This window comes from Gymnoscopelus braueri (assembly GCF_963280865.1).
Source record: "Gymnoscopelus braueri genome assembly, chromosome: 7".
NCBI lineage: Eukaryota > Metazoa > Chordata > Actinopteri > Myctophiformes > Myctophidae > Gymnoscopelus > Gymnoscopelus braueri.
Window position 1 is genome coordinate 27,897,242 of NC_137608.1, and position 27,184 is coordinate 27,924,425.

General features: G+C 41.3%; 2 protein-coding genes across 2 annotated transcripts; both read right to left on the reverse strand.

Annotated features, from left to right (window-relative positions):
- Positions 1 to 1,273: 1,273 nt before the first annotated feature.
- LOC308088548 (ubiquilin-1-like) lies at positions 1,274 to 15,747 on the reverse strand. Its single transcript, XM_080433024.1, has 11 exons — positions 15,427 to 15,747; positions 14,770 to 14,912; positions 14,454 to 14,584; positions 13,911 to 14,173; positions 12,397 to 12,567; positions 11,000 to 11,162; positions 9,112 to 9,233; positions 6,500 to 6,583; positions 6,050 to 6,165; positions 5,286 to 5,451; positions 1,274 to 3,120 (listed from the first exon to the last, which is right to left on the reverse strand). Exons 1-11 carry the CDS (start codon positions 15,568 to 15,570, stop codon positions 3,112 to 3,114), a joined length of 1,512 nt encoding a protein of 503 aa, XP_080289150.1. The 5' UTR covers positions 15,571 to 15,747; the 3' UTR covers positions 1,274 to 3,111.
- A 1,079-nt stretch (positions 15,748 to 16,826) lies between these two features.
- Positions 16,827 to 25,269, reverse strand: gkap1 (G kinase anchoring protein 1). The gene is made up of 12 exons (XM_080433264.1): positions 25,210 to 25,269; positions 24,086 to 24,354; positions 22,886 to 23,047; positions 22,308 to 22,385; positions 21,577 to 21,697; positions 21,319 to 21,344; positions 20,952 to 21,116; positions 20,225 to 20,311; positions 19,785 to 19,848; positions 18,699 to 18,769; positions 18,491 to 18,568; positions 16,827 to 17,337 (listed from the first exon to the last, which is right to left on the reverse strand). Exons 2-12 carry the CDS (start codon positions 24,332 to 24,334, stop codon positions 17,296 to 17,298), a joined length of 1,143 nt encoding a protein of 380 aa, XP_080289390.1. The 5' UTR covers positions 24,335 to 24,354; positions 25,210 to 25,269; the 3' UTR covers positions 16,827 to 17,295.
- Between the last annotated feature and the right edge of the window lie 1,915 nt (positions 25,270 to 27,184).

Genomic DNA, 27,184 nt, shown 5'->3' on the forward strand with positions numbered 1-27,184 from the left:
GGTGTAAAGGGGGGAAAAGAATGGGACCAAGTAGGCTATGGACCCCTGTCCTGAGGGACCCCGGTCAACAAAATGATAAAGGGATGAAGTGTTTAAGCCTCGCCAGAAGACACCAATGAGTGCACGCGTGCACACACATCGCTGTCGTCCATGATCTTTAAGCTTGTTTGGAAGACATACACACACCATGTGAGCATGGAAGAGCAGTTTATTTTATGGTGTGAGTCATCTTCAAACCCCACCAGGATATTTCAGGAGCCTCTAATCCAAACAAACCCCTTTGGCTCCTCTCATATCTCACACATACAGGCACATGGGGGCATACACACACTTAAGAGACATACACACATATTCAGTGATCCAAAATGCCCTTAGGTCTGTCAGTGACAAACATAAATGCTTTGAGGCGCTTGGTAGGTACACATGGATTGACATTAAGAGACACATGTCTAACACATCACACACACACACACACACACACACACCTCAAATACCACCACTACATGTATGCATGCACAGTTGCACACACACTAACCCTAAAGCTGAAAAATCCCTATTTTCAGTGCATTACATCAGCATGCAACTAAGTGCGCACACACACACACACACACACACACACACACACACACACAGATAGTGTGACAACAAGATGACACAAGCACAGGCTCACAGGCTCATATGCACAAAAAACGCACACAAGTTCACACAGTTCTCCAGCACTGGTGCTTCATAACAAGATCAAAGGAGTCTTTTCTTCAGAAACATAGTTTTTCTATTATTGGTATACAATAAAGTAAAAAAATAAATATGACAACAAAAATCTTCGTAGGGAAAAAGATAAGGGTTATCACAGTGGAAGTGCACAATCTCAACTAGACTGAAGGAACACCATGGTCAGTGGTAGAAATAAGGCCCAGACTATCGATTTACCGCTGACAATGTGTTTCCAAATAAACCAAACCAAAACCTGTGACAAACTGTACTTTCCTGTTTCCTCATGTCTGAAACAAATTACTTAACTTTTAAATATGATTCAATTGATTTGTTGCGCCTTAAAAAAAAAGGAAGGTACATTTCATATGATTTTGTCCTTCAGTGTTGTTTGCCTGGTCTATGTATACTGTAAATCCTTCCATGGAACCTGTGATTATGAACCTGGTATAACATAGAGGCCACCAGGGTGTCGCTGCCCTCTAGTGCTCATGGTGGTATAGTACAAAAGAGATCCTATTTATGCCAAGTATGTTTTTTCCCCCGTCAAGTAATGCCCTACTTCATCATACAAGAGTGTCACACAAAAGTAGTGATTTTTTTATTATTGTTTATAATAATTATTTAAAAAAGGAACGGTTTTGGACATACAAGGTTTCCACCCGACAGCGACAATTTATTCTTCACCCCGCCAATTTTGGAAAGCAATTGACATATGATAAAATGAAGCTGGTCACATTTCTGGAATCAACAGTTTTTATTTTTAATCCATTTTAACACCAGCGGTAGCATATTAATCTAGGTACAGTAGTGTGGAATCTTTTTTTTCTTTTTTCTTTTTTCTTTTTTATCCATTTGAACATCAGCCGTAGCATGTTAATCTAGGTAGTATATTATTCCAACTCCACAACACAAAGGTAGAGGACCCTGAAAGCATTTTCTTAAGTCAAGTACTGAAACTGCCAACCCTAATTAAAGTATGATATACAGCAGGAACAAAATGACTGCTGTGTAAATATGGTCTATGAACACAACCATGGAAGAAACATTTCATCCTGAAGAAGCCTTCAGTTTGAGGAATGCAAACAACATAAAGCCAATATCCACTTAAACCCTCATATGCAGAAAAAAATAAGAAGTTACAGGAGCGCTACTGGTATCCCTCAGACCACCGGTGCTCATGGAAAGGAATAATGTTCAGGAGAAATTATGTCAAAAAGGCATAAGAAATCCAGGTCCAGGCAGTCAAGGTGGATTTTGTAGGTAAAAAGCCTTTATTATATTTGGGACAGACATTAAAAAACACCAACGCGTGTCGGCTTGTGCCTTCTTCAGACCTTTTACCTACATAATCCACCTCTAGTGCCTGGACCTGGATTGTCTTTTTGACATAATTTGTCCTCTCTCCTATCCATTTAAACCCTATTGACTGGTGTCCACAGGGGTCTGTACTTGGGCCCCTCCTTTTTGTCTCAAGTCTAAGCCAAATCTCTTCAACAAAAATAGCAGATGTACATACAATACGGTGCGATGCATTGTGAGCTTCTTAGATCTGCTATTTTCGCCAAATGCTCACCTGTTATGACATGCCCAGAATGCTAGGGTTCATGTGGTTAAAATACTGCTATAATGTGAGACACATATAGTAGTTCCTAATAGTAAAATCTCTGTCGTCCATAAATCTACAACATTTTTATGTTTAAGGATAAAAACACTGAGCTGTCCTTAAACTGCATTTTAAGGACAGACAGAAAACATAATGCCTCCCACCACAGCTGTCCACCTACTCTCCTCGAGCATGAGAATAGGGTGTTGGTGTTCACTTTAAAGAGGGATATGGTTAAGGGGGTGAGAGAAGTTCAGGATAAACATTAAGGTAAGAAATAAAGGAATTTAGTGTTTTTGACCATGTGTGAGAATTAGTGTCAAGAAAAAAATCAAGGAATGTTCTCACAAATATAGCAAATATGCAAGCGTACAGGCATGAACACTTGGACAGCATGGTTTAAGTGTGTATTTCGGCTATTTGAGTACATGGTCATGTATCAGCATTGATCGGCTGTGTGTGTGTGTCTGTGTCTGTCTGTCTGTCTGTCTGTCTGTCTGTCTGTCTGTCTGTCTGTCTGTCTGTCTGTGTGTGTGTGTGTGTGTCTGTGTGTGTGTGTGTGTGTGTGTGTGTGTGTGTGTGTGTGTGTGTGTGTGTGTGTGTGTGTGTGTGTGTGTGTGTGTGTGTGTGTGTGTGTGTGTGTGTGTGTGTGTGTGTGTGTGTGTGTGTGTGAACTTGGATACGGATGCATGTTCCATCGCAGCGGTGAGGTCTCCTCCAGTGCTGATGAGGGCCTGCATGTATGGCTGTACGCCAGGTCATGTTCTTTCAGCTTCTCAAGGGATTCAATTTCATCACTGGACCTGGCAGGAGATGAGATGCTGAGTTAATTCTAGGATATATTAGTCAACATGTACTGTATGGGCACTATATTGAAACCTTGGAAAAGTGGTTATCATTTAATTTATTTATTTCAAGGACCCCCAGTTTGGTACGCATTAGGCAATGGACCCCATAACTCAGAGACTGTCCAAATGTAACCAAATGGACCCGTGAGGCACGATTTGGTTACATTTGGACACTCTCTGAGTTACAGACCTGTAAGGGTCCCTTTGGTTCCTAACTATATATACTTTAGCTGGTGACCCCCTAGAACCCCCAGGGGGTCCCCTGACCCCACTTTGAGAACTAGTGCTTTAGATTTGTGCCAGCCTCCCTCTGTTCTGGACTTTCAGAAATTATATGTTAGGCATCTTGCATTCCAAGATTTATAATCCACATAAGCATATTTAGCCACCATTTAGTGTTGGTGAGATGGAGTCTGATTAATACTTGGTCAAATTCCAGTGTTGCACACCACAAAATAGCCTTGGCATAAGCTTGTAGATTGGCCCACGTGCAACTATGTATAATTTACGGTTCTTAAAAACTCACTATCTGCCAGACACCTCTCTTTCAACTAGCAGCACTTTCATGTACATGTTCGAAGACCTGGTCAAGGTTACTATTGTTCCTATTAGCACTCTTTTCCTAAGATTGAACTACATCTTGGGCTCTCTGAAAACTAAATTATGCTACAGGTCTTAAAGGAGAATTTTGGACTAAGGTTTTTTTTACCTTTTCTATGATGTTATGATATCTTAGGATGAATGGTACAGTAGAAATTCCAAAACTCCATCCATCACAAAAAAAAGCAAAAAAAAAGCTATTAAAGTATGCGATCTAGCGCAAGGCCTATCCGCGCACGTTTTAAGCTGTGGCGGACCCGGGATGGAGTTATGAATTTTTTCTACTGTACCATTCATCCTAAGATATAACATCATAGAAAAGGTAAGAAAAACTTAGTCCAAAATTCTCCTTTAAGTGTTATCGGAAACATTGCAAAAAGGCTTACTTTTCATTAGAAATCGAGAGAGAGAAAAGAAGTTAGTACTATAAAGAGACAAAATGTGTGCATATAATATTAAGCTAAACAACATGTAGTATGCATAACTGATATTTCACTTTAGTTCAGTGGTTCTCAACCTTTTCTGGATTAGGGCCCACCTTGATCATTTCAGAAGCATTCGCAGCCCACCCATCTCACCACTTAATGTTAAGAGGTCAATTGTGTGGGCCGCGTACAATTTCAGGTTATTTTAATGTCTACTCTAGCTTTTGTGAGCACCCCAGACAGTTTTTAAGTTGCTTGATTCAGTATTTAGGTATTTGATATTCATTTTATAAGACATGCCCCCTTCCTATTAGCCTGGCTCCACCCCCTGAATCATTTGCCTCGCATTCAGGGTCTGGTGACGCTGTCGAAGGCGGGTGTTTCTCGGTTGAAAATCTGTACGACGAATCGGGATCGGGATAATCTAGTATGAACCAATTGCCAAAGAGTCCCACTTTGGCCACGCCCCCATCTCAGAAATCGGCTGCATCGATAGGGCTTTCAGACTGAATAATGGAGTGAAACAAAATGAAAATTCAGGCTGAGTGTCAGGCTACCTTCCTATATGAACTCACTGTAACTTCAAATTTTAACCATGAGAGATTAATTGAAAACACCCATCCTTGGTTCTGGTGACTGATATTGGCCTTCTAATGCCTGAGGTGCCGGGTTTTTTCAATACATTTTTTTTTTTTTAAATCAATTTTTTTGGGGGAAAACAATTTTAAAAAGATAAAATAAATGAAAGAAGTAGTTGAAAAAACACGACGCTCTCGCGTATTAGAAGGACAATATCAGTCACCAGAACCAAGGACGGGTGTTTTCGATGAATCTCTCATGGTTAAAAAGTTTCAATGGATTTATATAGGAAGGGGGGTGATAAAACTAATATCAATATATCATGTCTAAATACTGAATCAAGCAACTTAAAAACCCTGTAGGTTTTTTTTGCTTTGTTTTTATTTTTTTAATAAAGATTTATTATTTATTATTATTTATCAATTTTTTGTTATCAATAATAGTGTGCACTTGCAATATCCTCAGGGTCCACCAGTGGGCCCCGGCCCACAGATTGAGAATCTCTGGTTTAGGTACCTGCTTGGTGTTAGCCAATGCCTGTAACATCTGCTGTACAAACTGCTGTTGCTGTTCTGTCGCTGTGGCCGATGCAGAGCTATTTCCTGATTGGCTATCCAGGCCAATTTCAGGCGGCAGCTCAGCGGCAGGGGTGACATTTGTCCCAAAGCTTCCCAGCCCAGTCCTGCAACAAAAAAAACAAGTCTAAACCAATTGGGATTTGTGAAAAGTGGCACAATATATTTAGTACAAACCTACTGTAAGATTCAACCCAGAGAAATACTGTATACTTCAAGAAAGTGTTGTGTCGACTAGGGCTGCAACTACCAATTATTTTCTTAGCGATTATTCTATCAATTACTTTTGCAATTAATCGAATAATCGAGGAGAGTGTTTTTTTTGTTTTGTGTTTATCAAAAAGAATAGACGTAAAACATTTCTAATATGCTTTTTATATTCAACTAAATCTATTTGTATGATTAACCACTTAAGCCCTGTAACCACGTAATCCTGGTGTTGCACAAAAATAGTCTATGTATGTACAATGCGTTGTATCGCGACACATTGTGAGCTTGCAGATCGTCTAATTTCGCAATTGTTTTTAATGGCAAGGTGAAAAAAGGGAAAAATAAATACAAATTCAATTTGGCCCCCAGAATCGATTATTGTATTAAAATTGATATTATTATTATTATGATATATTAAATTGATTAGTTTGATTAATTGTTGCACCACTAGTGTCTAAAGGTACTGTATATGAGTGTCTTTTTATGCTTACTGACCCAGGTATGAGGGCAGGTGCTTCTGAAGCCAGAGTCTGTAGCCCCTGTTGGATCTGTAGCAGAGCCTGCATGGCCCTGGGGTTTAACATGGCTGACAGCAGCTCTGGACTCTGCATCTACATTAACCAATCACAGAGACTTAGAGTAAAAACACATCAACAAGAAACACTGTGAAGTGAAGTGAACACCCTGGCTGCGGATCGAGGGTGTGATTGTGGACCCCCCAGTTCCAGATCGAGGGTTTCCAATGGAATGCGGCTACGGTCTGACCAAATAATATCCCAGACTCTCCTGTAGTGGGAGCGCAGCTTCAGGACGTATGTGGGAGAACATTTAGATATTTAGCATTGCTGTACCATAATATTACTGTAAGTTAACACAAGTCCAAAGCCAGTCCAAATTCCTAATAATTCATGTCCAGTGATGAGACAGTGGAGAGAGTGCACTCACCTGTTTCAGGAACTGAGGAAGCTGCTGTCTCATCTCCTGCTGCAGCTGAGGATTCCCTGAGAACAGTGGATGGCTAAGCAACATCTGGAACAGCAGAAACATGTACTGTACCATATTGTCGCTGTCGTGTGGAAACCTTGTATGTCCAAATATGCATACTTTTGTAGAAACTTTAAAAAGAATAACCTGTGTTCTAATGGATCCAATGTAGTTATTATTTAATCACAAGCTCATGTTAATACTTTTCATTGGTTCAATATTTATAAAATCCACAAACACACTTAAAGGGATATTTCACTTTCAGAAAAACTTTTGGTGATTTCATCATCTACTCAAGCCTTTGTGAGCCCCCCAGACAGTTTTTAAGTTGCTCGATTCAGTATTTAGATATTTGATTTTCATTTTATCAGACACGCCCCCTTCCTATACAAACCCATTATAACTTCAAACTCCATTGTAACCATGTTAAAAATGGAGTTTGAAGTTACAATATTTGAAGTTACAATGGGTTTGTATTAGCCTCGCGTGGCCAGACTCAGGCTCTGCACTCTCCCTGTTTGCATCCTACCTGACGGGTCGCTCCTACCAGGTGATGCTGAGAGGGTCTGTGTCAGAACCACACAGGCTCACAACTGGGGTTCCCCAAGGCTCGGTTCTGGGTCCTCTTCTTTTCTCTCTCTACACTACATCTCTGGGTGCTGTCATCCACTCCCATGGCTTTTCCTACCACTGCTATGCCGATGACACCCTGCTGATCCTCTCATTCCCCCCCTCTGATACCCAAGTGGAGGCACGCATTGCTGCTTGTCTGGCTGACATCTCGGAGTGGATGTCGACAAACCACCTGAAGCTCAACCTGGACAAGACCGAGCTGATGTTCCTCCCGGGGAAGGGCTGTCCGCACCGAGACATGGCCATCACCATTGATAATGCTGTGGTGACCTCGACTCGGACTGCGAAGAATCTGGGTGTGACCCTGGACGATCAACTGACGTTCTCGGCAAACATCGCATCAGTGACAAGGTCCTGCAGATTCCTCCTCTACAACATCAGGAGGATTCGCCCCTTCCTCACGGAGAAGGCAGCCCAGGTGCTCATCCAGGCTCTCGTCATCTCCCGCCTGGACTACTGCAACTCCCTCCTCGCTGGTGCTCCGGCATCTGCCATCAGACCTCTGGAGCTTGTTCAGAAAGCTGCGGCTCGTCTGGTGTTCAACCGCCCCAAGTTCTCCCACACAACCATCCTTCTCCGTTCTCTACACTGGCTCCCCGTAGCGGCTCGCATCCAGTTCAAAACCCTGGTGCTAGCCTATAGGGCAGTGAAAGGAACAGCTCCTTCCTACCTCCGGGCTATGGTCGATGCCTACACCCCTGCCCGACCACTTCGGTCTGATTGCCTCGTCACTCAAGGGTCCTTCTGGCCGATCCACACGGTCACGACTCTTTTCTGTTCTGGCCCCACAGTGGTGGAATGAACTTCCCACTGATGTTAGGACAGCAGAGTCACTGCCCATATTTCGCCGCAGGTTGAAAACCCACCTCTTCAGGAAACACTACCCTTCCTCTCTGCCTGACCTACTTGTTGTTAACTAGTTGTACGAACGCTTGTTTTCTATTGTTGTATTGTTTATTGGATCTTGTTTAGTCGATACACTTAATTGTTTTAGCTCATGCTCATTTGACTTAGCTTTTTTGTCTCATCTGTTTAAGGAAATAGGTAGCTGATATATTGCACTTTTACCTTAGCGCTAGGTATACTCTTGGTTGCTTGTTTTTGCAGAAAATGCACTAAAGACTTCTGGTGATTAGTAGTTTTCGTTCCCTACCTATGTTGGATACACTTATTGTAAGTCGCTTTGGATAAAAGCGTCTGCTAAATGACTGTAATGTAATGTAATGTAATATATCACACAACACACTGCGTGGATATTAGTCTGGTCCCTATCAACGATAGATTTTTTTCCAAGGGGCGGTGACAAAAAGATCCAAACGGACTCTATTGGTTAGACCTAAACCAATCAGAGCAGTGCTTCCTTGTTCACTAACCAATCAGCAGTGCTTCCTTGTACGTCATTGCTCCAAATAAGGTGATAAGCCCGCCCACATTTGGATACTGGGCCCTGGTTGGTTCCGCACAACTGCGGAGGGAGAGAAATGGAATCTCTATGGAGGGGGCCAGACCTAATCTGCCGAGGGCTAAAGTGCGATGCAATTTTGCAAAGGCAGATTCGTCTGGAACCAGGCTAGGTTTGTATAGGAAGGGGGCGTGTCTGATAAAATGAATATCTAATATCTAAATATTGAATCAAGCAACTTAAAAACTGTCTGCGGGGCTCACAAAAGCCTGAGTAGATGATACAATCACAAAAAGTTTTTTTGAAAGTGAAATATCCCTTTAACCACTTTCACTTTCAAAATGCTTTGTGCGTGCGTGCGTGCGTGCGTGCGTGCGTGCGTGCGTGCGTGCGTGCGTGCGTGCGTGCGTGCGTGCGTGCGTGCGTGCGTGCGTGCGTGCGTGCGTGCGTGCGTGCGTGCGTGCGTGCGTGCGTGCGTGCGTGCGTGCGTGCGTGCGTGCGTGCGTGCGTGCGTACGTGCGTGCGTGCGTGCGTGTACCTGTGCGGCTACATCAGGGTTCTGGCTGAGACTCTCCAGTAGGCTGACCACATAGGGCCCAGAGAGCAGGCTCTCCGTCAGACCGGGACTGGCTGTGATTTGCTCTAGCAGGGACTGCATGCCTGGTATAGAGAGGGCAGCCATGGATCCCCCATACAGAGATTTTCACATACGCATGGACGAGATGAGTGGGTGCACACAGAGAAACACAGGTAAAGTGAGTGTGAATAAACAAGAGGAACATTGCATGGTATTCAATATAAAGTGGTTTGGCCATCTCTCGCAGTTCGTAGAGAGCAACATTGTATTTTATTTACTTATTATAAGGCCTTGAGTGGTAAGCTTCCTTTGGTATCTATCCTCGCTTTTAGAACTAAAGGTTCTAAAAAAGTTCTAAAATGCTTTTTTTTGGTACATAGTGGTATTTTTTCTCTGTATTTTTATGTTGATATTTGAACTGTTTGGTTGCTACTATATATGTCTATGAAATTAATTCAAGGACCCCAACGGAAACAAGTCCGCAAGGACTTTTTTGGTCGGACCTTTTAGACAAAAGTATTATAAATGTAATTGTGTTGTGTTACATTCTTTTGCCTAATACAAATTTCAATCAATCAATCAATCAAGGTTACTGGATATTCAACACGTTCACAGACACACATTAGATATACCAGTACACGTATGAAGAGCAGTGGTGGAAAAAGTACTCAAAGGTTTTACTTAAGTAAAAGTATCAATACTGCAATGTAGAAGTACTCTGTTACAAGTAAAAGTCCGGAATTCAAAATGTACTTGAGTAAACGTACAAAAGTATTGGTATCAAAATGTACTTAAAGTACCAAAAGTAAAAGTACAAAAATGTTAGAAAATAGCAGATCTACAAGCTCACAACGCGTTGTGAGCTTGTACATCAGCTATTTTCAAATAGCCTGGTTATAAAATAGGGCTAAAGTGGTTATTGTATGTTTTATAATGTAATAATTTATATCTGCAAAGTAACTAGTAACTAAAGTTTTCAAATAATTGTAGTGGAGCAAAAGTAAAAGTATAGACAATTGGAAATACTCCAGTAAAGTAAAAGTACCTCAAATGTACTTAAGTACAGTACTTAAGTAAATGTACTTAGTTACTTTACACCACTGATGAACAGTGAACAAGGAAAGACTGCTTTCATTTATTGTGCTGCACAGAAATGGGACAAACTTCAGGACTCTCTGAAACTGGTTGGACTGGTCTCCATAGAGACATTTAGGGTGCTTCTTGAGGACACATTACATACAGTAGTGACTGCATCTGTTTTAATGTGGTTCAAATGTTTGTTATTGTTTTTCATTATATGTATTGTATTTTATAACTGTACTTGTTTTCATGCTGTAATCAGGGCGCCCTTGAAAAGGAGAGCTTGCTCTCAATGGGCTTCCCTGAATAAATAAAGGAAAAAAGAAAGAAAGAAAGAATATTGTACAACAGCGATTCCCAACCGGTGGGCCGGGGCCCACTGGTGGACAGAGAGGATATTGCAAGTGGGCCCCCACATAATAAACACCAAGATTTGAATGATAACATAACATTCATATTTAAAAAAGTAATGTAAAATAAATGTCATGGTATTTCATTGTGATACCAATAAATAGGAACTCAAAGTATACTACGTTAGTTCCATTGATTCAAACCTGAACACAATCATTGATCCAGACCTGAACACAATCAACTGATTGATCATGAAATATACACATGCTCTGAAAATGCATGTGACCCACCCATCCATCGGACTACTTAACACGACAGCCGTTCGGCTCGTTAAGCGGTTAGATGGGGTGGGCCGCGAGCGCTTTCAAGATTTTCAAGTGTACAATGGTGAGAGTTTGTGAGCGTGTGTAGTGTGTACCTCCAGTGACAGCATTCTGCGTGGTGGTACCAGTAGTAGTGGGCGTGGCAGTCAAGTCTGTCGGAGGAACTGTACCGTGGCTGGAGAGAGGGGGGGCCTGCTCTCTTTTCCTGATTGGCTGGGATCCCCCCGATGAGGAAGTCGTAAGTAGGTTTCTTCCCATCTGAATCAAGGAAAGAGAGCATGAAGGACAAGCTAAATATACACCCTGTCTATATGGTAGGTTCACCTTGACTTAACCGGTAATGGAGCTCATGAACCCCATCATGAAATTAACCGTGTGTGTGTGTGTGTGTGTGTGTGCGTGTGCGTGTGCGTGTGCGTGTGCGTGTGCGTGTGCGTGTGCGTGTGCGTGTGTGTGTGTGTGTGTGAGTGAGTGATAAAGTGTACATGCATTTGAGTGATGGTCAGCCTCTTGCAAGTCTATGTCATCATCATCATAACCTTTATTTCAACTCAGTACAGTACAGGAGTACAGTTGAGGGGCAGGCCTTCATTTTCAATGTAGCCGAAATGCATGTGTATACATGTATGCAGAGAAGGGCAGTATTTCAATTAAATGTTTAAAATGCTTAATCTTTTTGTGAGTATTTTGTAATTAACATTTTGCTGGATGTCATTTCTTTTTCTTAAAAGAAAAACATTTAGTATGTTTTTTTTAAACTAAAATTTTCTCCAAATTTGGTCATTATACCAATTAATCCTCCCCACACATTTCTTTGTTTTGCCACTGCTGTATTATTCTACTGGCTCACCAGCCAGTGAGGAGCCCCCACCGGGAGGACAGTGCAGTGGCGGCCATTTTCTGGTTCCACTTCAAAATACTCAATGCATTTTTCCCATTGAAATTTCCAAAAATATTTATATCAATTACAGGTAATTAAAGCCTAGAATCAAGCCATCCAGTGAATCATGACCATAAAACGTTTGATTCAGTGAGAAAAACAAAATTGAAAACGGCAAAACAAAGGGTATTTATTAAATATAGTATCATTATAATTAATTATAAAAATAAAATCACAGAAAAAAATGTTTTATGGTCATGATTCACCAGGACCCTGGATGGCTTGATTCTAGGCTTAAATTAATTGATATAAATATTTTTGGAAATGTCAATGGGAAAAATGCATTGAGTATTTTGAAGTGGAACCAGAAAATGGCTGCCACTGCTATGCCCTATAGCGTCTCCATCCTACTCCTCCCCCTCGCTGACGGGCAATGTACAGTGATAAGATTTTGTGCACATCTCTGCATGTATGTAAAGAATGTGAGATTGATTGAGTTTGAAAACAGTACGGCAGTACAGGAAATCAATGTTATTGGGCATGGAAGTGGAAAATGCACATAAGTATAGGAAAACACCTCTCTATTTCTTTGCATATTTGTTTTTTTTGTACCTGAGATGGGTTGAGGCTGTGTTCCTGTGCTTTAGTATCAGTCTTCTGAAGGTGATTGTCACCAGAGGTCAACTCTGGATTGCTTAGTGCTGTCTGAAGGTTGCACAGTGCCATATCCTGGCTAAGCAATAACTCCTGTATCATGTCAGGGTTCTGGGCTAACTCTAGAATCTGAGGAACAGGATGATTTATGGACAGAGGGATGCAAGGACACAGATGGAGAGAGAAGAGAGGTCACTTAGGCACAGGGGTGGACAGTAACGGAGTAAATGTATTTGAGTACTGTACTTGAGTACAGATTCTGAGGATGAGTATTAGATTTTTTCATACTTATTACTCTTACTTGAGTACATTTCCAAGACAAATATTTTACTTTTACTCAAGTACTTTCTAAGAAGGCTGTAACGTATGAGTACTTTTAAGCCCACTCCACATCCACACCAATGATTCGCCAATGATTTTTTCTTTTTCCTTCCCTAAAATGTAATTGGCCTAACTTCTGCTCTCACACTAGCCGTGTTTCTGGCTTCCCCCTCCACTCGCCTCTTTGTTACATCTTGTATGGGTGTACAGGAGTAAAAGTGTTTAGTTCGGGTTCCTCAGTCATTTCTATGTTTTTATAGGTGTTTCTGCAGGCTTTGTATAACCTAGTGGTTCTACAAGCAAGCACATCCGTGTATGCAGTGCAGTTGGTTTCAGAGAGTTACAGTACTTCTCTGAAACAAGAGTTACAAGGTCCTATAAATTCATTGTGAAAACATTACAGCAATTCATTGATATAAAAATTAAGAAATGTACTTCTACTTTTACTTTAAGTATTTTTCAAAGCATGTACTGTTGAATACTTTAGTATATTTAAAAGCAATTACTTTTTTGCTCTTACTTTAATTTTGACTGAGCTACTTTTACTTGTAGTGGAGTAAATTTGACCAAGAGTATCTCTACTCTTACTCAAGTACTGGGGTTGAGTACTTTGTCCACCTCTGCTTAGGCGACAAGCATATAACTCCTACCATGTCCTTACAAGATACAAATGTACTTCACAAATGTCACAGTTAGATACATACTTAGGTATTGAGGTCAGAATTTGACACATTTTTACTACAGTGGAAAAATACAAAATAATGTTGCTAATTTATCTTGAATAATTAAATAAAACATATTTTAGCTAATTTTGAAACCATAATCTACACACTAACATGCTTTTGTCTTTAGCATATGTATAAATCAGAGTCAACTAATTATTGTTATATATAAATAAAGTAATATTACAGGACTTCCACCCCTGGCACACATACCAAATAACCATTTGCATACAAACAATTTAAGTGCAGTTATTTACAGGGCTTCCCACACACAAAAACACACACACAAAAAGCAATTCACATTCCCAACTATTTCCCCCTGGGCTGCACATATTACCCCCACACCACATGCACAAATAGAGAACAGCTTGTCTCGCGCACACCTCCCAGTCCCAGTTAAACTTAGTCTCAACCAAAACCAACATATACCTCCGTAATGACATCTGGGTTGTTGTTGAGCTCATCGGCTACATCAGGGTTTGTTTGTAGGAATTGCAGCATCTGGGGATTGGTTAGTATGAGCTGCCTGGTGAGCTGGGGGTTGGCAGTGGACAGTGTACTCTGCACCAAGGGGCTGCCCAGCAGACTACACATCATCTCTGGGTCAGCCAGCAGCTGCCTCTCCATCTCTCCCTGGAGCGCTGGGAAGCAACCACAGACTGTGAGAGACGCTCCTTGTCCCATGCCCTCCACTGTAGGAGGATGGAAAGAGAATGGCAGTCAACACCACAATGCCTAGATATGAACAGGATGACCCAGTGACACGGAGGAGGCAGTGGGGATAGAGAGAATGGGAGGGAAGTGGGCCGGGATTGTACAGAGCAAAACCCTGTGTTAATTTAAATGTAACTGAACCTTAAGGGTCCATTTGGTTAAAATTAACACTAAACATTTTTTACTGTGAACGGAGATAGACGGTGGCAGAGAGAGGAAGAAAGTAGGGAGACATGAATGTCCTCTTCCATCTCTTACCCAGGCAGAGAGGAGAGGTGGGTGGTGGGCTCACGTCATCAGGGCTGAGATTAAGGACAGGTGTGATCTCTGCTGATTGGGCCGTTTCTGAAGCAGGGCCATGGGTGGACGGGACAGACAGATTGACAGACCTGAGAGAGTAGGTCAAATAGACATTAGCCATCGTGAGGTTATTATCAGTGGAATATTTATGGTGATGATAGCAGTTTACTGTGCATGTTGTGCTGATGTATGCGATGTACAGTATGCTCTGTGTGTGTGTGTGTGTGTGTGTGTGTGTGTGTGTGTGTGTGTGTGTGTGTGTGTGTGTGTGTACCTGAGGACCATGTGAAGGCTGACTGAGCCATCCTGTCCTTTATATAGACTCAGCAGTTCTGATTCAGTGAGGGTCCGGCCAGAGTGAATCAGCACAAACTGCGCTTCAGTGGTCCCGAACCGCTCTGACACAATTTCTTTCAACTTCATGAGTTTGTCATAAGCGGAACACGGCCAGATAGACAGGGAAATCGAGGGGGAAGGGGTTATTGTTTGGAAATGACATCAACACAACACCAGGCATTTGCGCACAGACAGTTGCTTTTGTTGGCTATGTGGGGCAGTGGATGATACAGCACTAAGTTTAGACTAGTACAGGCAGTAGCCTAATATGCATGCAGATAATTAACTCACCATGCTAAACAGGGTACCTTTTGCAGCTGACAATGCAAAAGGAACCAAGAATGCAATAAAATAAATAGGCTAATGTTGGGGGGTGGGGGAGGCAAATTGCTAAATGTTGTCTGTAATAATAATATTGTAGGTTGACTATGCTTAGATGCCTATTTTTTGTTGTTTTTTGTATTATGTGTTTTTATTGATGTCTCTATGAGAGCTGCTGTAACGCCTTAATTTCCCCTCGGGGATGAATAAAGTACCTAATATTGCCTACAGTACAAAGAGCCTGAATGTCAGGAAGCTATAACATGGATACAACCTGTCTGATGGTGCAATCTCCTTTAATGACGAAGTCCTCTCGCTCTGTGAGAGTTCTCACAGTAACATTGATGACTTCACAACATTCCATCTCCTCAGTGTCCCGCTGCGCTGACGGACTGGTCCGACTGGAAAGTGGAAACATGTGGAGGAGAGGAGCGCACTGAGTCCGGGCGGCGGGCGCGTCTCTCCGATGACTTGGCAAAAACACGAAATGAATCGAATGCAAAGTCTGTGATCTGGCTGATGCGTTATTTATGACCCTGACAATATTATTCCTATGTGCCTCAGGTTCAGCTTTTTTAACGAGGCCGTGAGGTGATGTCACTCTGTTCGCCGGTTAGTCTTTTTTCACGAGTCACTCATGATTTATAATTTGTCGTACTACGGTGTTGCTCGCTGAAAATAGCCGATATACACAAGCTGCCGGCGAAGCATTGTGAGCTTGTAGACAGGCTAATTCCAGCGAGCGACACCGTCGTACGAGGCGACAAGAGGATAGATCAAGCGTTATTTGCTGATTGCAGTCCAGAAATCTGTCCAGCTCATGTCATTGTGCAGTGAGTGCACCTCAGTGGTGGAAAAAGTACTGTTTTACTTAAGTAAAAGTATCAATACTGCCATGTAGAAAATATACTCTGTTACAGGTGAAAGTCCAGAATTCAAAATTTACTTGAGTAAAAGTACAAAAGTATTGGTATCAAAATGTAGCATACTTAAGGTACCAAAAGTAGAAAGTACTCATTACCAGAATGTCCAAGAAGTTTAAAAATGTTTACAAATCTGTTGAAAATAGCAGATCTACAAGCTCACAATGCATCACATTGTGAGCTTGTAGATTGGCTATTTTCAAATGGTCAAAATATATAGGACTGAAGTGGGTATAATATATGTTTTGTAATAATAATCTAAAAAGTAACTTAAGTTTTTAAATAATTGTAGTGGAGTAAAAGTACAATATTTTCCTCTGAGATGTATAGTGGAGTAGAAGTAAAAGTACAGACAATTGGAAATGCTCCAGTAAAGTAACAATGCCTCAAAATTGTACAGAAGTACAGTACTCATTCAAAACACAGTTCTCAAAGTGAACAGGGGTCCTTGAGGTGGTTTTAGAGTCCTCAGCAAAAGTAATCAGTTAGGAACCAAATGGACCCTACACAGCTCTGCAACTCATGTACACACTCAAAAGTTATGGGTCCATAATTACAAAACTGGGGGTCCTTGAAATTAAAACGTTTGACAACCACTGTACACTAAAATGAAACACATGGGAATTACAAAAGTTAAAAATCAAATAAATAAAAGGTTGAAGCAGCTACTTCATCTTAATGCAAATAAACCATAAGTCTTGAAATTCACAAGATAAAACGTGCCAAACAAAAACAGAAATCTCGCTCTTAATTTCCACTGGAAAAGTAGTTTATTTACTTTACAGTGAGATAAAGAAAAACAGAACAATCAAAAAGGTACATCATGTCATTTTGGCATCAAAACAGGGGGAAAGGGATACACAGCGTGCTTTAAACTGAACATGAACAGTGCTGGAGATAAAGTGTCACAACTTCACCTAAAAACGGTAGCACTGGAAACCAAAACCATCATTCAAACTTCAACACTTATGATGGATTTTTAAAGCCTCTTATTCTTCTGCTGTGCAATACATCCCACCAAGTCGGGCGAGTCAGTCTTTTGGGTGTGTGTGTGTGTGTGTGTGTGTTGAGGGGGCATGCATAGTGTCTTAACAAAGTTGGGAGAAACATAAAAAAAAGCAAATCGGGGAGGGTACCCAGAAGAAAATCAACTTATTTTTTCTTCATTAATTTGTTCAGTTACATATTTTTGCAGTCACTGCATCCTCCTGTTGGAATCTTCATAGATCCGACTCTGAACCCTTCTTCCCCTTCTTGTTTCCCTGCCAGTCAGAAAAGACCAGGGATGACAACAATAGTTAATCACAGATATGAGAAAATATGAATAACTGCATCACAGAATTGAAAGAACAAGTCACACACCTCCCAGTATACAATGAAGCAGCCCAAACATCACCACCAGGATCTCACCTACTGTATCAATCTTATTCTGTTCCAGAAAACCGTTTTAAGCCCTACTTATGCTTTGTCATTCCAAGGTGTCGCGTGCCGAAAATAACCGATTCACAACACGTTGCGGATGCATGCATGTTGTTGTGTCACAGCGGTCTGAATTACCCCTCGCAACTGTACATTCTATACCCCAGAACCGATAGTTGCAACCTATTGGCTGCTTCATCGCGGACACGTTATGTATGGAAATCCTGGTGACACTGAAAGGGCATTGGTCGGCAATGTGATTATTAATTCATATGGCCCACAAATCTAGACCAACGCTTGATTGGAACCCTCTCGTTCTTCCTCCTTACCCCGTCTGACTGGATCCCCAAGTGGGGTTGTTCTTTGAACTCAAAAGGTAAACAGACTGAGGGAAAGTTGAGATTGATCAGTCATAAAGGATCAGCACATAGGCCTAATAATTGAACAGCAAATGATATACATTTTCAGTGCAATGTATTGGTTTATGTACAGGTTTACAGGTGTACAGAAGTGGTTCAAATCGGGATCAAATCGATCGAGAATTATTTTTAATCGAGAATCAATTTTGAATTTAGAATAGTTTTGAATCGAAAATTTATTTTAAATCGAATCATCACCTGGAATTTAATCAATTGGGATACCAAAAGATTCACACTCCTCTATGCGCCATATTTATATTGCAAATGAAGTCAACCAATGCAGAGTACAATAATTCTTTTGAGCTGCATCTACAATAGCTATAGTTTTGTTACCATGGCCCTGTCTCTTCTGCTCTCTACTGGTTTAGACATAATGGATGACATCTCTCTTTTCTAGAGGAAGGAACACGCATTACTTCACATGCATGCACACATCATGTTCACACGCACTTGTTACAATCTCTCATACACACACATACAGTATCACGGCTTCCCGTGTCCCAATTGCAATGTAGTCTCTCACCTTCAACCTCCCTCCCCCCCCACACACACACCTTCAGCCCAAGGACAATCTTACCTGATGCTTTGGCTGTTCTGACTGGAGGCCTTTAACTTTAGACTTTTCTTGTTCAAGGGCAGCGTGCAGTAATGATACCTAAAAGGAGACAATTCATCCAGTCACATGATCTGATTCTGATTCACTGCTAATAATACAGGTGACTGGTAGTTATAGTTTGATGCAAAGGTGTTCAATGTGTGTGCACATTTCTCACACACTCACGCACCTGTGATGACAGTTCCTCTTTGATATTTAAAAGCTCATCCACCTGTAGAAGGATCTCTGCTTTATCTTTCACTGTTGAAAGAGAACACATTCAGACATTAAAAGGAGAGCACATTAGAACCTGGAGTAGATCAATACCAGATCAATCAAACAAAATAGTCAGTCAGTATATATATGTCACAGGGTGAATGGAGAACCAGGTAGATTGAAGACAGAGCGCTCGTTTTTAGGCACGGGGCTTCGGGGCGAGGCGGGGCTTTTCGAGATAGGGCTTATTAGCGAGGCTCGCGAGTAGGAGGAGAAGGAGGACGCGGCACTGCGAGGCGGGGGTTTATTACGTGAGGCGAGGAGGAGCTCCTCCTCGCGAAATAAACCGTCCTCCTCCGAGGAGGAGGAGAAGGAGAACGCGGAGAGGCGGGGCTTTGATGTGCCTGTCTTTTGTTGTTCCCCCCCACATAGCAACCAGGAAGCTACGCTAGGGGAACGCTGAACACGCGTGCACACGCACACGCTTGTCCACGACGGAGGCGCGCCGACAAGTGGAGCTTGAGGCCGAGGAAGCGCGCGCGCGAGTGCCCGCGCTGACCGGCCGATGCTCCACTTGTCGACTCAGCGCCGTTTGAGTTGTAAACCGATAGGGACAGAATAGTTCTTTTCATGGATCACTGTGTGTGTGTGTGTGTGTGTGTGTGTGTGTGTGTGTGTGTGTGTGTGTGTGTGTGTGTGTGTGTGTGTGTGTGTGTCAGGGAGAAAGTAAAACAAAAGCCAGAACACAATAAAAGTATCTTAACAGTCCTGCTTTCAATAAACCAAAAAAAGCATGAGCGCGTGTGTGTGCGCGCTTGTGTGTGTGTGTGTGTGTGTGTGTGTGTGTGTGTGTGTGACTGACTGTGTGTGTGTGGTCGCAGCCATATATGTTTGTGCACAAGCCTGGCTTGTGGCTCCCTCTAGTGTTGCTTCTACAGAATTGCTGGGTGGGTGGTAAAAACGAACGCGCCTTCTTCAATCTACCTGGTTCTCCATTCACCCTGTAACATATATACTAAAGGAGACAACTGGGTTTTTATGTTGCTGATATTCAACTCACTCTCCCCCTGCTGCAGCATCTTAAGGAGCTGGGAATTTCTTGCTTTTACCTCCTTGTATTTCATCTGCAGAGACAAGGAAGCAGGACAAAAGGTTAAGGAATTTGTTTTATACATTCCAAAATACAGTGAATAAATACTCCCTCTCGGACACCCTTAAACTATTGTTTTTCCTAAAAGTGAAGCAGGCTATAGCAAAAATGTCTTAATGAGGACAGCGCATGTTAACTCATCACAATATAATATGAGACGAGAACTGACCAACAGTAAACATTTTACCGCTGTAGAGAGGAGGCAGCATGGTGTCTATAATTGGAAATGTCTGAATGTGTTCAAATTGGCAAGAAATGGCTAATAATCTGTGATTCAACATTGGACAAAATGGCAGATTAGACAGTGAAATACATGGATGATCAGGCAACTGTTGCTTATGACCGCTGACCTCCCACTGTGAGATGGTTTTCTTTAGTTTATCAATCTCCTGGTCTTTCTTCTCCAGATCATACTTCAACTGTTCTGTCCGAGGGTCCTGGGAGCGGGGTGTAAAAAGGCAAGAAAATAAGAGCTGCTTTTAGAAATTATAAAAAGGTTAACAGTATACCTGCAACAGCCTGTAACTCTGAGAAAGGTAAACCACAACCTTTGCACACAGTGGAGCGCAGATCTCCACCAGGATGCATGTCCCAAATAATAATCCATGTTGGGCACGTTACTTTAAGTTAGTAGCTAGTTATAGTTACTGCTTTCAAAAAGTAACTTAGTTACTACTACTAGTTACTGCAATATAAAATTAGTAAACTAGTTACGTTACTAGTTACTTTTGCAATACTTACATTTATTTATTTTGATTCAACATTGACTGATTTGAGGCAGTCAGACAAACAGACACAGACAGTGGGTGACAAGCAGAAAAACTGATGCTAAAGCTTAGTACACTGATCCAATTACCCTCACCACCAAACTTAAAATGGTAATTATGTTCACTAACAAAACAGAAAAATCACAATGAGTTGGCAAATTCAGTATCCGTTACATTCTGTAACCCTACCACTACAAGTGATAGTATTCAATATGATGTCCGGTGACACTGCAAACTTAACAGCCGTTTAGAAAAGTGGGTCCAATCCACTCCGACAGTATGTGTATGAGTTCCCGTCAGTCCATCTCACCGGTTCATGTTCTGTGGAGGTGTTGACCTCTTGGCCCTGGCTGTTGACATACTGCTCACGTCTCTTTTCCCGCTGGATGATCCGATTGACATCATCCTCCAGCTTATTGAAGAACCGATCCTCCGGCGCCACGCCTAATGCTGGATTAGCTGCACTACTAGATTCCTGTATGGTGTAATGTTAGCAGCAGTGACAACATGGTATGTAAATATGACAACTCAACCAATCTTAATAAAGTATACAGTTTATATAGAGCAAGCTTGATAAAGGTTACTCTAAAACAGTTTCTACTGACTGATTCTAAAACAATAGATTTATAGTAGATGGATGGTTGGATTTAGGAATGGGAATGTTCGGCGTGTCTCACCTCTTTCTCTTTCTTAACCAGATGTTCTGCAAATACAGAGAATACAAGTATCAAGTATGTGGTTTTACTGTTCATGCCAAGTCAATTCAGAGATTGAAAGTACACAGTAACATCCTCTGTTAATTTTACTCTCGGAGAGTATCTATTCTGTATAGCAGGTAATAGAATGTGGATTAATTATCACAAAAGGAAGAAGCTATCATTCTACTGACTATGTCCCACAACACTTGTGTTTAGGTTTCTCTACTTTTCTCTCACCGACACTTCCTTCTGCCTGAAAATCTTGCAAAGAGACAGTCTTCTTGTCTTTTCCCTGCTGGTTCTTCTTCTTTTCCTTCTTTCCCCCTCGAGACTTAGGAGACACAGTGTCTGTGCCGCCCTGTAAAAAATAGAAAAAAGACAAATCTATAAAAGATATGCTGAAGTGTCAAGTTGCCATGTCTTCAGCCCAACACTAGAGGGCAGCATAAGTGTCATTACAAAACTGGGCTGTAGATCACAGCACAAGAAGTCCTGGGAAATAAATAGCTTAAGAGAAAGAAAATGCCCTAACGGGGACTGCATTTAGTTTTCCCTTTTTATCTTTGCATGACCTCGCTTCAGTGGAGGTCGAGGCTGCAAGGAAAAATACAGCAAATGGTAATTTTTTAGACAAGAATTTCAATAAGCATGTATGCTTAACTGACCGAGCATGGTACGGTGCAGTGTCTGAAGTTAATAAAATCAGATTCAGCACACACCTTGATATAACAAGAAGGCTCCAAATATATATTGATTCAACATATTCATGGGGAAACTGACATTGCTTAGAGCTACAATCTGTAAGCTTCATGTTCATTCTGCTTCAAATAATTTTACCGACAACCAAATTACCAAATTGAGTCATGTGGAAGTCCTGTATTGTTATGCAACTGACAAATTAAACAAAAAACAACAAAAGGCAGTGTAGTATAAGTAAAGTGTGTTTGTTTGTTTACTTTGTGATGTACCTCTTTCTGTTGTTCAAATTCCATTTGGCTGAGAATCAAGGCCTTTTCTAAGTCTTGCTCATACAGCTCACTGGTTATCTACAGATGGGCGAAGGAACACAGAGACAAGGAAGGAAAACATCAGCTACATGCAATACAATGGAATGTCAGGGAGTTTCTCTTTAAATTGTAGCTTGTCACAGCTGGAGAGGACATTGAGCATACACAGCCCTCCAACTTCTCTAACAAGTTTTTATGGAAAAAGACACAGCAACAGACGTACCAAAGTGATGATTATTATAAAACATTTTCCAAAACCGTTACTTAAAGAAAACACACAAAAACAAAGTGCAATGCAAGAATCTTATTCCCAAAACAATTATGTTAACGATATAAAATAATTTGACCATAGTACAGCATAGTACTAATGCCCACTCCCTATTTTTGACATTTTGGCATGGCAAGTTTGACATAAAATGTTACAATACATGTATCTTTCTACCATGTAATCTATACACATGCTCAAACTCCTAAATCGAGACAGTGGGGGTTACAGCATGCATTTGCATTCATTCCCCTTTGGTACTGTATTTTCCTACCTGCTCATCTCTTGTTTTCCATTGTTGCCACCCTTCAGCGGGTACAGTCTGGTCCCCCGCTGTAGGATTGAGAAGGTCATTTGCTACAGCCTGGAGACTAGTCATGGGTGGTGGTGGGGCAGATGACTTCTGAGGGATCTTTTTGAAAGCCAGACTTCGCAGCTAAAGGACAAAATCCAAATACATCAGTCAGAAGATTGGAGTGGCGCGATTACCTCGATACCACTTTTTTCATTTCCAATACCACAACCTTGAGAATCTGCCTCAACTGAGACAGTCAGACATGCTTGTTTCCCCTCTTAAAACAAACTGCTAAACGGTTAATAATCCATTTGTACTGCACTGCTTTTCTTTCTGGCATGTCGCTCAAAGTGGTAATCATCATTACCTGAGGTTATCCAACCGAAGGCTATGAGAAATGCCATGCTGTGGGATGATTTGAAACATAGCCTATTTAGTCACAAAGAAGAAAACTGCATTTGCTCAGCGCAGCCACCACAGTGTTTTAGATGTTAGTTTTAGAGTTACTTCTGCAGGTATGATGGCACTTTAGCTCGCACTGATTTTAGTCAGCTGCCATCAATTACAGTGTCGGCCCTCCCCTCGGGGTTATCAGATATCGCTCACCCCAGGGAAAATAAAGGTTGGGTATGTGATGAAAGCATCTACATTTCAGGCTAGATTTGTTAGTGATCGCAACAGATTATAACTTCAACTTTCTGCATATCTAACCCTGTAAGACCTGTCCTACTCCTAGGTCACCAGTCTTGACCCATGTTCTTTGTTTAAAACCAGTCGAGGCAGTTGAACAGAAAGCTTTAATTATCCTCCAACGTGAAAGGCTCAAGACACCTGACCTTTAGCTACACCCTGCCCCCCCCCCACATGGTTTCAGTTATGAAGTGAAACAACAAATGAGGGGCAGAGAGAACATGTTTACAACAATGGTTCTCAAAGTGGATTTCAGGGACTCTAGTCTCTGGGTTTCTTTAGGGGGGTCTAAATTGACCGTTACAAGTATGTAACTCTGACAGTATATAAATGGAACCAAATGTACTGTCAAGAGTTAAGGGGAGACCTTGAAATGTCAAAGTTTGAGAACCATTGGCCTACAATATGACAATACAACCAGTTGAATGTAAAATGGGCGATATGGTGCATCATCGCTAATTGAATGCATCACTCCTGGCACTCACACACCTGATTGGCTTCAGTCTGTTGCTGTTCTTTCTTCTTCTTCTTCTTATCTTTCTTCTTGTCATTGTTCTGAGCGGCTTTCCCTGCTGCCTTGCCGGTGGTCCCTCTGCTCTTCCCAGGGCCCCCCTTGCTGCCGGTGCCGGTGGTCTTTCCTCCCACCTCGGAACTGTCAGAGTCCGACTCAGTATCGATCTGTAGCAAGGCGAAGCGGGACGCCGTGGTGGGGACGTTGATCATTGTAGACGATGCCATGGTATCTACTGGTTGTTGATCTGAATTAAACAATGAAAACGACTGAACTATAACAATACAGCCTAAAACACTGCCAGATACAACAAGCAAAAGCCCCGTAGTTGGAAAAAGCCTTTGTCTAATTGGAAACGATGTTGCTTATTATGAATGAAGTTGTAATGTTACTGCATTTAAATCAAGACTCCTTCGCTTCAACGTGCCCTCACTGCCCTGGTACCTAGCATTACAATGCAGTAAAGTAACAGTGGATAGCCTCGCTATAGGGTCGCCAGATCTTGCGAGAGAAATAAGCAACAGGGTCTATGAAAACAAGCCCAAAAAAAGAAGCAACTAGGCTACATGAGCGATTGCTAATTGAAAATAGCAGATCGCAAGTCCACGATGCGACGCGTTGAGAACTTGTAGATCTGCTATTTAGAAAAAGATCTTGAAAAGAAAAAGTGAAATATTTGGAACATATTTGAAAGTTATAAATATTTGTTTGTACATTGTTCCTAGACATGCAAATGTTTGAGAACTGATTTAAATAACGATAAAACAAATATATGTATATTTGTTAACAAGCCCAAATAATTACACTTTAAAAACAAGACCAAAAAGCCGCAAACCGCAACTGCCACTATTTACAAGCAACTTAACAGAATAAATAAGCCAAAGGTAACTTATAATCAGCGGACATGGCAACACGGATAGCCTCGCTAGCTGCGGCGGTATGGTTAGCCTCAAAGAGCTACCCCCCCAAACAAGTGTTAAAACTAGTCAACTCGTGACAACAAAGAACGTATTCAAGCTGTCGCACAAAACGCGTCTCCTTGCGATAGTACTTAATGTGTGTTAAAATGTGGGTCAAGAAGACACACTTAGTTTCTTTTCACCTGTCTGTTTGGATCCTTCTGTAACGATGTGATTCTGACTGCACTGTTGGTCGCTGGGTGAAGTACAGGGGCCCGGGTAGACCAAAAATGTGTTGGTGTAGTTCCGCGCAGTGGTTGAAAAAGTACTCACAGCTTTAAGTAAAAGTATCAATACTCAATACTGCAATATTAAAATACTCTGTTCAAAATTTTACCTGAGTAAATGTACAAACGTATTGGCATCCAAATATGCTTAAAGTACCAAAAGTAAATGATTGATTGATTGATTGAAAATGTTATTAGGCAAAAGAATGTAAAACAACACAGTTACATTTATAATACTTTTGTCTAAAAGGTCCGACCAAAAAAGTCCTTGCGGACTTGTTTCCGTTGGGGTCCTTGAATTAATTTCATAGACATATATAGTAGCAACCAAACAGTTCAAATCAACATAAAAATACAGAGAAAAAATACCACTATGTACAAAAAAATGCATGAAAAATAAAACATATTTACAAAAAAGGGGGAGGGGGTCGTCTGTCTACCGGGAAACTGGTACTACCTCCTCTTATGGCCTCCAGAAAGATGAGTTTTTAGGGCTGTTTTAAATGAGCCCAGCGAACTGCATTTTTTGAGGGATGGGGTTAGACTATTCCATAGCTTGGTGGCCATGCTGTAGAAGGAGAATTTGCCCATGTTTGTTTTGTGGGTGGGTGGTACCAGATTGTTGTTTACGCTCCCTCTAGTTTCGTGACTGTGGGTGTCACTAACTTTTTGGAGGTATTTAGACAGATATGCGGGTATAGGGGACATTTCGGGCAAATCTGCTTTTACAATTTTGAAGACCAGTCCCATTTTTAGTTGTTTAACCCTGTCTTCCACCCTGAGCCAGCCTAGGCTGGCAAAGTGAGTGGGAGAGTGGTGGGTCATCATGGGCCCCAGTCCGAGAAGTAGTCCAATCAGTTTGTTTTGGGAGGTTTGAAGCTTAGTCTTCAGTGAGAGGAGCAAGCATAGTCAAAAAGGGGCTGAATCAGGGCCCCTGAGAGGGTCCTGAGGGCCTGAGGGTTGACAAAAGAGGAAACTCTGCCCATAAATGTGGTTATCTGGTTTACTCTTTTGACCACCTTTGTTGCCATGCTTTCTCCTGTCAGGTATTTGTCAAGAATACCTCCCAAATAAGTAATCTCTTCTTTGCTAGACTGCTAGAGATGATTGTATCATCGACTTTGACCAAGTCATTTACCTTCATCTTACTGAGGGAATGTTTAAGATGTACTAAGATGTTTGAAAATAGCAGATCTACAAGCAGATCTACAAGCTCACAACGCTACGCAACGAGGCTATTTTCAAATAGCCTATGTATAAAATAGGGCTGAAGTGGTTAATTTATGTTAATATATTTATAATATAATGATTTATATCTGCAAAGTTATAGTAACTAACGTTTTCAAATAATTGTAGTGGAGTAAAAGTACAATATTTGCCTCTGAGATGTAGTGGAGTAGAAGTACAATTATTGAAAATTGGAAATACTCCAGTAAAGTAAAAAATACCTCATAATTGTACTTAAAGTACTTAAGCAAATGTACTTAGTTACTTTACACCACTGGATGTTGATGTACAGCAGTCAGTGGTTCTCAAACATTTTCGTGTTTGGCCGTGGAACTGGAACCCCATTTGAAAGAATTGTGTGCCAGGGATACCCATAATAATAGAAGATTTGTCAAGGTTTTTGAAACAACATTCAGCAACAGTGAGGTGCCCACAATGTTTAGCTGCCCACTCTTTGTAGGCTGGCTATCCCATCAAACCTTTGGAATAAAAATAATAGTTGTATTTCACCAAAAATCTGAAGATAAATCTCAATATTCATGCTTCCGATTCAATAGGAGAAAAAAACAATAGACTTACAAGATTTTAATAAAACATTTATTTCATAAAATCATCAGATTTTATGTAGTAACTTACTCATTTTAAGTGCATTACTGTTTGAGCT

Excerpts from the sequence above, each read along its gene's own strand:
- LOC308088548 (XM_080433024.1), bottom strand. The coding sequence starts at position 15,570 with ATGTTTCCACTTTCCAGTCGGACCAGTCCGTCAGCGCAGCGGGACACT. Across the intron at positions 9,234-10,999 it reads GCAGAATGCTGTCACTGGAG|GCATGCAGTCCCTGCTAGAG; the intron begins GTACACACTACA and ends TCTCTATACCAG. Across the intron at positions 6,166-6,499 it reads TTCCTCAGTTCCTGAAACAG|ATGCAGAGTCCAGAGCTGCT; the intron begins GTGAGTGCACTC and ends TGGTTAATGTAG.
- gkap1 (XM_080433264.1), bottom strand. The coding sequence starts at position 24,334 with ATGGCATCGTCTACAATGATCAACGTCCCCACCACGGCGTCCCGCTTC. Across the intron at positions 20,312-20,951 it reads CCTCCACAGAACATGAACCG|GACCCTCGGACAGAACAGTT; the intron begins GTGAGATGGACT and ends CCCCGCTCCCAG. Across the intron at positions 18,770-19,784 it reads GATGCTGCAGCAGGGGGAGA|TGAAAGATAAAGCAGAGATC; the intron begins GTGAGTTGAATA and ends CTCTTTCAACAG.